Source organism: Plasmodium cynomolgi, chromosome 10, assembly GCF_000321355.1.
Source record: "Plasmodium cynomolgi strain B DNA, chromosome 10, whole genome shotgun sequence".
NCBI classification, from domain to species: domain Eukaryota; phylum Apicomplexa; class Aconoidasida; order Haemosporida; family Plasmodiidae; genus Plasmodium; species Plasmodium cynomolgi.
Window position 1 is genome coordinate 765,468 of NC_020403.1, and position 14,070 is coordinate 779,537.

Here is a 14,070-nt window from a genome sequence, read left to right on the forward strand (position 1 = left end):
GGGGGGGGGGTAAAGAACTCCTTCGGTTCAGCTCTCTTCCACTCCGACTCACGGAGCGAAACAACTGTTAAACTACTGCTCAGCTACAGCGCAGTGTACAGATTACCCACTTGTGTGCTAACGGAGAGCTTCCCCCATTTGACAATAAATGAGCGGACAAGTGGTGAACCCCCTTCGGCTAAGCTAACACCATTGCCACTGCCTCAGGGGGGGGTGGCGACAGAGTGGGGAAAACTACGAAACAGGCAAGCAAAACGGATGCGCTGAGAAAGGAACATCACTTAAAAACGCACAGTGAGCTTCATTCATTGGGGTAGTACAAACGTGGTGCTAAATTGCCCTGCTCTGTTTCGCTCAATTGGGGCTCCTTCCAAGGGTTCCTCCGTACTGTAAAGTGCTACACTATGATGTAACGGTTTTTTTTTTTTTCCCTTTCGCCTTCTGCGAGACGGCATGCGAAAGTACTTGGCTGTGTCCCCTTCCCTGGAAAGGGCATATCCCCATTGGGGGAAAATGTTGAGGCAAATGCGTGGGGACCTCTCCTCCTCCCTTGTTATGGACCAGCTTGCGCGCAGTCGCGGTGGCTAAGTTCGACTCGCGCTTCGCCGTTGCGTCACTTGGTTATTTTGCTTCTTAATTTTGATGCTTGTTTGTTTTTTTATTTTTATATTTTTTTCCCCCCTCGGGCGGTTTTCCATTAACCCCATTTTGTTACTCCAGCTGGGGGGGAGCGCACCGCGTGTTCATATCCCCAGGGGAAAAAGTGAGCGACCGACTTTTGCGGGCATTATAAAGGAGGTGCCGTTCCCGAAGGGCATACTGCCCTCGCGCTTTTGCGTCTGCGCGGTGGCCTCCCCCCCCCGGCATATGTAGAACGCAGCAGAAGCGTTATTTTGCTTAGCTTCACCTTGCTTCATGTTGCTTCGTTTTGCTTTACTTCATTTTGCTTCATGTTGCTTCGTTTTGTTTTACTTTATTTTTCCCATCCCACAAATGAGTTTACGACCCTCCGCGAAGTTTTAACCGAGATGATCGATCATCCTTCCCGCAGTGCGCGTCGAGACTTCTTCCCCAATTACGCTTTTATCGAAATGTTTGCGTTTTTATTTTAAGGCAGTTATCAGTTGGGCGGCAGCCGTTCCTCCCTCTCCTTCTCCAGCTGCTCCTCTCCTGACGCCTTTTTTATGAGTGCACTTATTTTGCCCACTGTGTGTTCCCTTTCCGCAGTTAGCATTTGGCAAGTGGCTAAAAGGGACAAACCATCTGCCTGAACGTTTGGCACCACGGCGAAAAGGAAGGAGAAGGAGAAGGAGGAGAAGAAGGAGAAGAAGTGAATGGATCTCCCTTCTTGATCCGTACGCGTTGGGCCAACCGAATTGCCAATCGGTCAGAGCCCCTGCTTACGTGGGGACGTACACATGGGGACATACATGTGAACGGACACTCGGCTGGAAGCGCGTTGGGCATACGGAGATGCATCCCTTTTAAGTACCCATGTGATACTCTCCCCGTCCACCACTTTTTTTTTTATGTGAGCATTTGCGTAAGACGACACAGAAAACTGCCTTGCACTGTGAAGACCATCCCCTCCTCCCTCCGTGTGTGAAATTTATTTGCTTAGGTCCGAGGTGTCACCTCAGGATGACTTGCAAGAAAAATTCTGGAGCATAGGTCACATCGTTGTAGATAAAAGGAGGAACGCTGTAGAGTTTTCTTTCCTCCTTCCTTCCTTCCTTCCTTTTTTTTTTTTGTACCCATTTGAACCGCTCGAGAGGGGAGGGCTGGACAACCCGCAGGCCAAAGTGCACCCACCGATGTGTATGTCCCCCATCGAGTGGATAGTTAATCCAAATGGAAAGGGAAACCCGGGAGATATCGCTGGACGGAGACGTCCATTTGGGGTGCCCCCCCAAGAGTAGCTTCAAAGAAGATAAAAGTTGTGACATCGGAGAAGGAGGATGCATTATGAGAAAGGAAATTAACGCAACTTATTTTGGTCATCACGAGGAAGAAGAAATTGGAGAGTATTCCCCTCGTGAAGGGTGTCACATGGAGGGAGGTACATTCAGTTGCAGTCTCTCGAATGGAGAGTATAATCTCATGAGTGGAAATATGAGTAGACATCGAAATGGGCAAATGGTCGTTGCCAACTTGGAAGGGGGCAACTGCCCAGGATGTGCAAACCTTTGCAGTGGATACAATCAAGGAGAGTTAGCAGAGTGCTGTGAGGAGGAAGTAGATGGGGAGGAAAATAAAAACAGGAGTAACTACACATGTGAGCATCCCCAAAGGAATGGCACCAATTGGAAGAGAGAGACACAACAACAACGTAGTCGGAACGGTCTACTTGGTCATGAGGAGAATTGCCCCCATTTTAAAAGCTTGGGTATTTTCCATCACCTAGGGGAAGAGGGAGCTAACCAAGGAGATGATCACAGTAGTACCAGTTGGTATGGCACAGATTACACCAACGTTGAAGACTCGGATGCAGGGGTTGACTGCTGTGGGGATGGTGAGGAGGGGGAGGACGTTGCCCAAGGGGTGAACTTGGGAACCACGTTGGAAAATATTTCGCCCGGCAACAACCAAGTCGTTCGTACGATCGAGGCTAGTTTGGAACGTTATGGATGGAGAAAAAAAAAAAAAAAAAAAAACAGCGACAGCAATAGAAGCAGCAATAGAGGCAGCAATAGAGGCAGCAATAGAAACAGCAATAGCAACAGCAACAGAAACAGCAACAGAAACAGAAACAGAAAAAACTGCAGGCATGAACAGACCAGTGGCAGGGAGTCGGAGCAAGTGCTGCACAACATGGCCAACCAGAAGTTGACAGGAACTTCTGTCATGTTGACAGGGGAGAAGTCCAAATACATTTATAAGTTAGTTCCGTTTTTTAAAAACGGGGAGGCGAAGTTCTACATGAATGCCTTTGCGGCGTATTACCAACTGCGTGGGCAGTTCAGGAGGGCCCCCCGGGGGATCGACAAACGTGGCGAGGGTGGCGAGGGTGGCGAGGGTGGCGAGGGTGGAGAACGTACCGAATGTGGAGATCATGCCGAATGTGGAGATCATGCCGAATGTGGAGAACGCGCCGAATGTGGCCGCCTCAGGGAGCTGCACACCAGCATGCGGAGCGCCATGGCCTACTTCTACCTCATGAACGAGAAGGCGATGAGTGCAACTCGGAAGAAGCCACTCCGAAGCAGCCCATGCAAGAAGGGCACTCCTCAAGGGGGTGAAGTGGACGATGTGATGGAACATCCCCCCAACTGCGCAGCGCCTAGCACAAGTACCCCCGCCACTAGTATCCCCCTCGAAAGTGCAAATACTTACGGGGCTCATTTTAGGAAAGACTGCGTAGAAGAAAGCCCCGAAGAGGAACGGCTCCCCTGTGATAATCCCCAACAGGACAAACCAAACTCAACGTTGAAGTCGCCACGTCGAGGGGAGGGATGCACTCCGGAAGGGGAGGACGACGAAGATGACTGCACAAATGGAGGATTACATAGTAGCCACTGCGCTGTGCACACCACGGAGGAAGAAACGTTAATGAATCTCCTGGGTGAGCATAAACATCCAGCAGAAGAAGGACAGAAAAAAATCCCACACAGTGCAGACTCTCCTGCATGCATAGGAATCGATATCATGTCTTATCACCGCCTGCAAAAGAGAAGCGACGATGATGTGGATTCCTTTTCGGGTTGCACCATGATGGAAAGCTCCAACCCGAATTGCAGTTTTTCGGCGTCGAATAGGTTTGCACAGCAGGGGGGAGTAAGGAGGGGACTTGCAGAACAATCGGAGGGAGGCAAAGAAGTGGAAGTATTGGAAGAGATTTACAAAGATGACAAGTCGGAGAACCAAACGAGAGATCAGCTCTACCGGGGAAGCAAGCCGACCATTTGGAGAAGCGACCATTACAGGAAAAACAGGAACAACAGTGAGTTGGGCAAACACCGCGTATTGGCCTTTTTGGTCAGACAGAAACTTATTCCAAAGTGTTACAACATAGTACCTGTGTATCGATGTGAGGGGGAAGAGGCAACCTCCTATTTGGCGGAGACCCACAAAATAAAAAATGGGAACCAAAGTGCAGGCTCCACTGCAGAACACGTACCGGAGATAAGGAGAACCAAGTCGCATGAAGAAGAGAAACCCTTTGATGGTAAACGTGACGATGTAGCGGTGAGAAGAGATATGCCTGGTAAAGAAGTGGAGAAATGGAGAGTAGGGAAGTTGAGTGACCTCGTGAAGGCAGTCGAAGGGACTCCATGTAGAGACCCCTCAGAACGTACAGTCCACTTAGCCTTGAAGCTGAAAAAAATCTGTCACTCGATAGATCCCAGAAACCAGAACATGCTTGACCTAAAGCTAGGTTACAACACCTTGAAGGATAATGATACAGAGTTTAGTGAAAGACTGAAGAAAGAGAGCGACTCAGTCGAGTGGAGCGAAAAGGAAAAGTACGTGAAGAAATGGTCGAGGATGAAAAAAGACATACGGAGTGAACACCTGAACACAAGTGACGAACATATAATAGATCTATCTGCTAAGGACATGAACCTACCTCCCGCGTTTTTCAACTATGACAATCATGAAATTTATTGCCTCTTAAAATCATGGAAGCAAGAAATTACTGCACGCATGACGACTCAGAGGAGGTTGGGATTTCGTATATGCGCGTTGGTGTGCGGGATGGAGCAGGAGGACGTGTTGACGGACCAAGGGGTGCGGCAGTTCTACGCGGACTGTGTGGCGAAGTATGGGTCGCTGGCCGATGGCGCTGCGGGTTGCTGCGGCGGCGAGGACTACCAGCACGACCAGCACCACCAGCACTACCAGAACAGCCGTCTTTGCCATTCCCTGCAACATGCCCACTTCCCCCAGAACAACCATCTGCAGCGCGACGGGGCGAGGACCCCCCCCAGCATCGACCACTGCTACGACCGCGCTCAGAAGAAGCTGCAAATCAGCAGAGACGTCGGACTCCACCTAAGGGAAGAGCACGTGGTGTACGCACTGACCTATTTTTTCAAAAGCATCATTTCGATTGTTCTCCCCAAACTGATAAGCTTGAAACTGTGGCTGGAAGAACAGCATGTTTATTCCTTCTGCTCGACCTCCTTGTTAATTATATATGACCGAAGAAACCCACAGACGTGTGACATAAAGTGGATTGATTTTACCTACTCCTTTGACAACACGGTGTCTCCAAGTAGATATGAAGAGATGAAACATAAGAAGCTCAACTTGGATATCCTTTTTGGCGTAAATAATTTAATTAAATTGTGCAGAACGGTGTTTTTTGATAGCAAAGTATCGCCATCTCCATCGTGTCCGTCGAGCAGTGAAAGGAAGCGATCCCATCCCGCGATACACGACCAGCCGCGAGTTAACCCGTAGCTTGACTCACCTTTTTTTTTTCCGTGTGTACTTCCGAGGGGGGTGAACAGCCGTGTGTGCCCCACGCGCATGCATTTGTGAGAGACTCCGGTTTGATACCCAGTTGTTTATTATGTAACTCTGTTCTGCGCGTCCTTTCTCCTCCCTCCCCCCCCAACGGAGTGAACAGCCGTTCACCGCGTTATCGTGTCATCCCTGTGTCACTATTGTTTTTATCCCTCAGTTGTGCCACTTTGGCGCGTTTGCGTTTTCATGCCGTTCGATGGCCCAGCTATACATGCAAAGGAACAGTGAAAAAAAAAGAGAGCGCGAAGCTGCGCAGCCGAGGCCGTCTCATCCCAAATGAGATTGACCAGCAGTTTTATTCTGCCCTTTGCATTCTGTATTTTTAAATTTTTATTTTTATTATATTTTATTTTATTTTTTTTGAGCACCTCACGGGTGAGCGCCCGCCCGCCGCGCCAGTCGGAAGGTCCTGCGGAGCAAAACGTGGAAAACGAAAAAGAACAGCACGTCGCTGTACGAACTGTTGATCCCCCTTTTCCGCTTTGCCACTCGAACGAATCTTAAAAAAAACAAACCCAATTCGTAGGGAGTTACGCACAGGTTGTAGTAATCGAGAACGTTCATGTAGTTCTTCCGGGAGTGAGCGAACCGCTTCCTCAATCGATGCAGTGCCACTCCAACTTGGCTCTTTCGTTTTATGCGCACATGTGTGTATGCCCCCTCATGCGACATCACCTGGGGGAATTCTTCCACACCCGAATGGATCGGCTTTGGGTCTTTCTTTTCATCTTTTCTCTCCCCCTTCTTGTTTCTTTTTTTTTCCTTTTCAAGTTGCACACAGGGAGGAGAATCCTCTGCAAATTGCTCATAATTTTCCACTTCAAGTAGTTTCACCTGTTCGCTAAGTTCGTTCACCAGTTTGTTCTTATACCCCTTGGTGTGTACAGGGCAGGGTGCTTCTTCCTTTGTCTCTCCATTTTCCCTATTGGGGAGAAGTTCCTCTGAGTAATTTTTCCGCTTTGCGCATGTGGCAAACTTGTTCAGAATTTTTTTTTTCTCCTCGTTTAATAGGACAATGTAGCGTACCGCATTATTTTGTAAGCGGTATTTGTCGATTTTTTCCATTTCGTTTCGTTGGGAGAAACACAACTGCAAGTTAGACTCATTTGTTAAATGCAAGTTTGGCGTGTTTAACGTTTTCGAAAAGATTGCTAACACTTGGACGAAGGATAAGCAGAACATACGCGAGAATTTTTTTAAGACTTTCTTCTTCCTGCTGTTGTTTTTGCCTGAACGGTTCAGGTGATATTTTTTTTTTTTTTTTTTTTTTTTTTTTTCTTTGCGCATACGCTGCAAATGGCTAGCTGTGTGTGCAATGTAGCTATTCCTCTTTGCGGTTGACTTTGTATGTTCCTCCTCACTAGAGTGGTTATTATTCGTCTGCCGCTTGGGAAGTGTTGTTCCTTCTTTTTCTTCCCCTTTATCTTCGCAATTCAGTATGTGCAGCGGTTTCCACTTTTTCTCCTTAATTTTTGTTCGCCTCCTGCCGACTGGGCGGTAGTCATCGTAATGGTGGTGCGAGCCCAAGTTGATACTCTTTGCTTCCCCCCTAGTGGTCTCATCCTTCCTTGTTAGCTTCAACTTCAGTAAAAATTTTAGCACATCCCCCAGCCGCAGGGACACATTTAATTTTGCGCTGAGGAGTGAAAAACGCTTTTCCGTTGAGTTGAACAGCAGGAAGTAAAAAATGAAGTAGTAGACGAAGTTGTCCAGGATGTTCACTAACGCGGTAAGGCCTTCTTTGCCGCTCGGGGGGGAACCGTTTTTTTTTTCATTCGGCTTGGTTGGCGGTGCCCCACGGTGGCAGCAGATAGCGCAGCTAGGCAAGGCTTTCCCCCTTTTCGCAGTGTAGGCGGTGTAAGTAGTGTTCGCGACGTTCGCGACGTTCGAGGCTTTCTTCACGTTCTTCACTTTTTTCACTTTTTTTTTTTTCGTGGAAATTTCCTCCCCTCTGGCGCGTTTCGCCAGCTCGACCGGGGCCTAATCCTTGGCGACGCGCAGGATGCATGTATTTTTTGGGACACACGCCATTTTCGCAGTTCACAGCGCTAGCCTTTGTCCCATTTGCGGCCCACTTCTCCACCTCTCCCTTCTTTTCACATTTGTTGGGAGGCCGCTTCCACCCCACTTGGTTGCTTCGACTCCGCTTCGTTCTTCCCTTCCGCTTCTTTAACCCCCCCTTGATGTTACCGCCCTGGGGGTGCGTTTTTTTCTGGCCGTCTATCTTGCTCACACACCCTTTCAGCGCATTAAGTAGGCTGACCATGACGCGCGTATGGTGCTCTCCTCGAAGATCGCGCAGGTGCATCGACACGCGTACCAATGTATACACGAAAGAGTTAAAGGAGATTTTCCTCCTCTCATCGTGAATGTTATGTCTGCCAAGGTTTAGCAGGGCGAGGTATTTGTTCAAGTGGGCACTCCAACTGGTATCCCCACACAAGTCACCACTTCGATAGCTGCCGCTATTTCCATTCCCTTTTTCCCTTCCTCTGCGGCCAACAGCCCACGTCCCATTCATGCGCGCGGATGCATACCACAAGGGGAAGGCAGAGTGAAACACACTAAACAGGACATAGAACAGATAGCCATTGTCGTGTCTGCTTTTATTCGTAAAAAGAAAGAAGCAAATTTTTTTTAACATGAATTTTGCTACCTTCATATGATAACACCGCTGCTTTTTCCACTGATTTTTGTAAAACTTTGCAAAGCATCTCACCAGAAAGAGATCCTTGTTGAAAAGGATATACGTCATGAGGTTATGTGTTTCGTATGTCGGGGTGCTCACGGGATGGACAGCCTCACCTGGTGTGTCATGCATCCCACATGTTTGTGCATCTATGTGACTGCTATGTAGAGCCGATCTGGTACCTTCACCAATATTGACTTTATTATCAATTGGGTTATGTCTCCCCTGGTTGGTTTCCTGCTGGGTGTGTACCCATGTTGGACGTGCATAAAGAAAGTGCTGGGATAATAAGTGGCCGGACTGGAAGAAGCTTTTCACCATTTTTTCTTCATTCAGGTGTGTATCCTCATCCACCAGGTTATACTTATCACAAAGGAGACTAACCAAATCGATGTGTTCACCTATCGACATGTCGTCTCTTACCAACCTGTTTAGGGAGCTAAGGGGAAAGCTGCTGTGGATAATGTTGGCATCGTAGAACATGTGCCAGAGGTTCCTCAGTTTGATGCTCCCTGGGGGGGGAGCAGCCTCCTCCTTGCTGATACTTCCGCCTCCCCGCTTCCCTCCTCCTAAGCGGTTTAGTCTCCTCTCCCCTCCTAAGCGGTTTAGTCTCCTCCCCCCTCCTAAGCGGTTTAGTCTCCTCCCCCCTCCTAAGCGGTTTAGTCTCCACCCCCTTCGCCCGTACGAAGCATAGGCCTTTATTAGGAGGTCAAAATGGTCATACACCATTTTGTAAAACTGCTTAATATCCCTGCTGGTTAAGTTGGGGTCTTCCTGGAGAAGAGTTCCCAAATTGACGACCTTACAAATGGGGTTGGTGTATAAGTGATTCATTATGTAGGTCTGGTTGAGGTCTACCTGGTTTGTGACTACTCCATTGAGGTAGTTGCATTTGCAAAGTGTGCCATTTATTTTTAAAAGATATCCTTGTCCATGTTTTTTGTTGTTTTTCCAAGAACCCCAATATGTATCTCCACATCTGTGATGGAAAACTCCGAACCCATGTCTTTCCCCCCTTTGCCAGTAGCCTTCATACTTATCGTAGGTATCACCCTCATCGTAGGCATCACCCTCATCGTAGGCATCACCCTCATCGTAGGTATCATACTTATCGTAGGCATCACCCTCACCGTAGACATCACTCTGGCATGTGCCGCTCTTCCTATTTCCATTTCCATGTCTCACGAACCAGAAGTACGTTCCGTACCCGTGCATCTCATCGTTTTGCCATTCCCCCACGTATACGTTTTGTATGACCTTCTTGGGTGCGTTGGCTTTGGCTTTTGGGGGGGGAGACTTCCCAGAGGTGGTGCCCTCGCGTGGTTCAGCGCTTTCGCATTTGCGGTCCCTCGTTTTGCGATCTCTCCCTTTGCGGTCCCTTCCCCTGCCGCCCCTCCCTTTCGCAAACCACCACATTTTCCCCAAGCCGCTCCTTTTGTCCCTCGCCCAGAAGCCACAGTAAACGGCATTGACATAGCGTTGGACACCGTAGAAGTGCCTCTCGTTTTGTCTCCACCATCCTTCGTACGTCCTCACACTGGGGTGATTCCCATGCTTCCTTATTAACAGAACTCCGTAGCCGTTACGTTTGTTCCCTTTCCAATCCCCCTTGTAGATCACTACACTTGATTGAGCATCATCAGCGGAAGGACCCAAAAAGAGAGTGCCTTTACCTTGACCATACTTCTCACCATTTCGAATATACCCTTCGTACACAAACTGTTGAGAAATTATTTTCCCAAATCCATCTACATTTCTACCTTTAAAGTACCCCTTGTATGTCTCCTTCCCCTTCTGGATGATCACATCTTTTCCTAACTGGGCACAATGGAACGAGTCCAGTAGGAGGTCTCCATCTATGACGTAGTTGTTAAGGGGGACATTCTTCAGTTGTAGAGTACCGGAGTGTTTAATGTGCACAGAGGAGTTGCCTTGGCTCGACCCATTTTGGGGGTACCTCTTTTTGCTGAAGAAGTTTTTCCAGAAGGTAGCTTCCCAGGGGGGATGGTTGGCTCCCTCCATTGTGTGTGTGTGTGTGGGTGGGGATTTCACTATTGGGGAGCTGCTACTTCCTACACCTTTGCAATTCACGTGCAGTTATTTTGTTGGGACGGAGAGAGGGGGTGCCCGCGATTGTGTAGTGTCTCCTCACTGGGGGAAAATCTCTTTAGCTTCGGCAGTAGGATGCTCCCCCGCGTGCGTTCCTCTGAGCGCGTTCCTCCATGTGCGTTCCTTTGCGCGCGTTCCTCCATGTGCGTTCCTCCGTGTGACGTCCTCTCCATTTATCTTATCATACAAATGAGAACGCGGATGAGGAGACAATTTCGGGGGACGCGAAATTAATAACGCGGGTATGCATACCAGTTCGTCGCGTTTTTTTTTTTTTTTTTTTTAAATGCACATTTATCGTTTGTAGAAAAGGAGGGGGGGGGTACCCATTTGGCTTTCCTCCGATATATATGTGTCCTATGGAAAAAAAATACATCTCCCGGTATGACTATAAAGCGCTTTTTCAAACTTTCACGCGGTTGAGGCTGGTCGGGGGGAGGGGGTTGCCTCCTCTCTCTCTTTGTGTGTGCAAAATGGCTTCTCGGACATGGAACGGAAAAAAAAAAAAATTACATGCCGGGTTGCTCCCCTTTGTGGTTAAACATGTAGTAGTCAGTTTTACCCCTCTCTTTCGTATGTCCCTGCAGGGGTGGGAGGATAACTCTCATTCGATCAACTTCATAAAAGGTTTCCCCCGCTTCGGTTTGGTCGCGCCCTTCCCAATTTTTCTGTATGTGAAGGAGAGCACCTCCCCCCCCTGCGTCCACATCGTCTCAATCATTATCCCCATTGTGTGTGTCTCTTTAAAATTTTCCAAATTGAGTAGACTGACTTTGCGCTTTCCTTTAAGGTTGCTCTCCTCATCTCAGTTGTGGCTGTTTTGTTTGGTTTTCTTCCCCTCGTCTGGGATTTTTTTTTTTTTCCCCTTTTGGAGATGACACATTCTGCGCAAACATGAGGTGACCGTGGCGACCGTGGTGACTTGGCGCATTCGAATTGTCCCACGAGTGGTGGGCAGAAAGGACTCCTCCCTCTACTTGAGATGTCGCAGTTGGGATGTCCCCCAACGCTTACACGAAATGGTTGTCCCACCTCATGTTGCGACTATTTGGCAATCTTCTTTCCGTTCTGCCGCGAATTAAAAAAAAAAAAAATCAGTTGTCATGTGGTGCACGACTGCGGGTGCTTTTTTTTTTTTTCCGTTTCCTTCGAATTTGCTTCTTCTTCTCCTCGTGGCTGGCTCGTTTCGTTTATGATCTTATCGTGTCGTATTGCATCTATTTTTTTTTTTTCTCCCGTTGGGTTGGTTGCCTCCCTTTTTTTTCTACTTACTGCTTCCTACGTCACGCCGCCTCTCCCTCCAACTGTGCATTACCCCTTCCCCGTGTATGCCCAGGCGCAGTAGCGCTGCCCGCACGTGGAAATATGCAGCTATGCAGCTATGCAGCTACACAGATGGGTAGTATCTACTGGCTGGCCCTCGCGGAGTTCTTCATATCTTAGCTGACTCACCTTCGGCTCCTCTCTGTATAAGCGACCGGATCTTACCGAACACGTGTAAATGTATAATCCACTGGTTAGTATTGCTTCTTTTTTTTTTCTTCTTTCTTTTCTTCTTCTCACCCCCCATTCTGCCATATATTGTTACATGCCTACCTATGTGAATCATCATGGGGAGTCTCAAACGGAGTACCTAGTTTGTTCTTTGTTCTGAGTAGTTTGTTTGTTTGTTTTTTTTTTTTCTTTTTTTTGTTAATCTATTTTTCACGTCTCTCCGGGAAGATACATACATATATGTTTTCATTTCTGTAACAGAGGGTATTAACTGCCCATCATAGGGGGGGGGAAGGCTTCACAAAAGAGCCAATCTAAACTGCATCGAGTTGTGTGGGCGCACTTGTGAAGCTCACACTGGGTAGTTGTTCCCCTCCGTTTTGTCGCCCATTTTGTCGTCTTTTTTGTCTGCCTTTTTGTCTTCCTTTTTGTCGTCCTTTTTGTCGTCCTTTTTGTCGTCCTTTTTATCGTCCGTTTCCACCCCTTTTTAACTGTTACCCCCTGTGAGCGGACCAATGGACGACCTGAAAAGGCGCGTGGTAAGTCTTCACTGCTCAGCTGGTGTGTGTGTGTTTGCAGGGTCGTTAAAGATGTGGCTTGGTAGAAGAAGCCGAGACCTGACACCCGAGATCTGACACCCGAGACCACCTCCTGCTCTCCAAACTGCTCTTCCTTTTTTGGAGGAGGATGCATGAGCGTGCCATCCGGGGTGTTCTTTATGAGTTGCTTCTCCACCCCCCGTTTACTTCCACACCACCCACTGCTTACTTCCACTCCGCACGCAGGCCTACAAAGCGGTCGACGACTACGTCCAGTCCAACATGACGATAGGGCTCGGGACTGGTACCACTGTATTTTATGTACTTGAGCGAATCGAGAAGTTAATTCGAAATGGGAAGATCAAAGATGTGGTGTGCATCCCCACTAGCATCGACACGGAGATAAAGGTTAGCACAAAAGGAGAGTTGCAGCCCAAGGGCGGCACCTTCCCGCGGCCAGCGGTTTCGACGCATGAGGGCCTACGTATCCTCCTTCCAACCAGTTCGAAGTGCTCGTGTCCCCCTCTCAACTTTTCTACATCGACACCCCAACCTGGTCGTGCATCACATCCCAATCTGATCGCGCATCACACCCCAACCTGATCGCACATCACACCCCAACCTGATCGCACATCACACCCCAACCTGATCGCACATCACACCCCAATCCGACCGCACGCAGGCCAAAAATTTGGGCATCCCCCTGACGACGCTGAAAAAGAATTCGCACATCGACATAGCCATAGACGGTGCCGACGAAATTGACATGAACCTAAATTTGGTCAAAGGTCGAGGCGGGGCCCTCGTGAGGGAGAAGTTAGTTGCCTCCAGTGCATCCGTTTTTATAATTGTAAGGAGAGAAGGAGAGTGGAGGAAGTGAAATCGCGTAGAGTGTGCTCTGCTTGTAGGGAGAGACTGGTCTCTCTTTAAAAGTACCCTCGTGATGTAGCCTCGTTACGCTTGACGAGCAAAGCAGATTGTATGTACATTTCGAGTAATGCTGACCGTTATAGTGTTCCTCTCCACTTCCTAACCTATTGTGCACCCCCCTTTTTTTTTTCCCCTCCTCCCCCTGCGCAGATTGTCGACGAATCAAAACTCTGCATGAACGGCCTGGGCACGACAGGAGCAGTGCCGATTGAAATCCTCTCCTTTGGACATGAGAAGATTATCCAGAATCTGCTCAAAATCTCTTCCCTCGAAAACTGCAAATATAAGTTGCGGGAGAAGAACGGAGAGGTGTACATAACGGACAACAAAAACTACATCGTCGATTTTTACTTCGCCAATCCGATTGAGGATTTGCTGGACACGTGCCACAAGATAAAGATGGTGAGCGCGGCGGTTTGCGCGGCGGTTTGTGCGGCGGTTTGTGTAGCGGTTTGTGTAGCGGTTTGATTGACGCCCCATTTGACCGCTTCACCTCTTCATCACTTCTCCACTTCACCGCTTCACCGCTTCTGCACTTCTCCACATCACCACTTCACCCTTCTCAGACCACTGGCGTTGTAGACCACGGCATTTTCGTAAACATGACGAGCGTGGCGCTGATAAGCAAACAGGACGGGACGGTCGTGAAGTTGGACAAGCAAGCAGGCAGTTGAGGAGCACTCCGCAGTGTGGCTATCCATTTTGCCCTTCCATTTTGCCTTCCACTTTGCCCTCCATTTTGGCCATCCACTTCGTTCGTCTGCGCGTTTTTCCGCCCATTGGAGCTTCCCCTTTTTTCCCCCCCCTTCGCAGAAAAATATGCTGAACCGTTCATGCGAA

At 48.6% G+C, this 14,070-nt stretch overlaps 4 protein-coding genes across 4 annotated transcripts in view; 2 read left to right on the top strand and 2 right to left on the bottom strand.

Annotated features, from left to right (window-relative positions):
* PCYB_102680 (hypothetical protein) overlaps positions 1-707 on the bottom strand; it is a gene marked incomplete at both ends in the record, with an annotated part of 1,019 nt that extends 312 nt beyond the window's left edge. Inside the window, one exon of the mRNA XM_004222817.1 lies at positions 618-707. Within this exon, the coding sequence (XP_004222865.1) occupies positions 618-707 (90 nt within the window). The remainder of the gene's footprint in view (positions 1-617) is intronic.
* Positions 708-1,851: 1,144 nt separating this feature from the next.
* On the top strand, positions 1,852-5,403 carry PCYB_102690 (hypothetical protein; the record flags this gene model as incomplete). The annotated part of the gene is made up of 2 exons (XM_004222818.1): positions 1,852-3,562; positions 3,635-5,403. 2 exons carry the CDS (start codon positions 1,852-1,854, stop codon positions 5,401-5,403), a joined length of 3,480 nt encoding a protein of 1,159 aa, XP_004222866.1.
* Positions 5,404-8,188: 2,785 nt separating this feature from the next.
* On the bottom strand, positions 8,189-10,180 carry PCYB_102700 (hypothetical protein; the record flags this gene model as incomplete). The annotated part of the gene is made up of 2 exons (XM_004222819.1): positions 8,189-8,585; positions 8,844-10,180. Coding segments are annotated over 2 exons (1,734 nt in total), but the record flags the coding sequence as incomplete, so codon positions are not given.
* A 2,366-nt stretch (positions 10,181-12,546) lies between these two features.
* On the top strand, positions 12,547-13,904 carry PCYB_102710 (ribose 5-phosphate epimerase; the record flags this gene model as incomplete). The annotated part of the gene is made up of 4 exons (XM_004222820.1): positions 12,547-12,708; positions 12,983-13,150; positions 13,381-13,632; positions 13,797-13,904. Exons 1-4 carry the CDS (start codon positions 12,583-12,585, stop codon positions 13,902-13,904), a joined length of 654 nt encoding a protein of 217 aa, XP_004222868.1. The 5' UTR covers positions 12,547-12,582.
* Between the last annotated feature and the right edge of the window lie 166 nt (positions 13,905-14,070).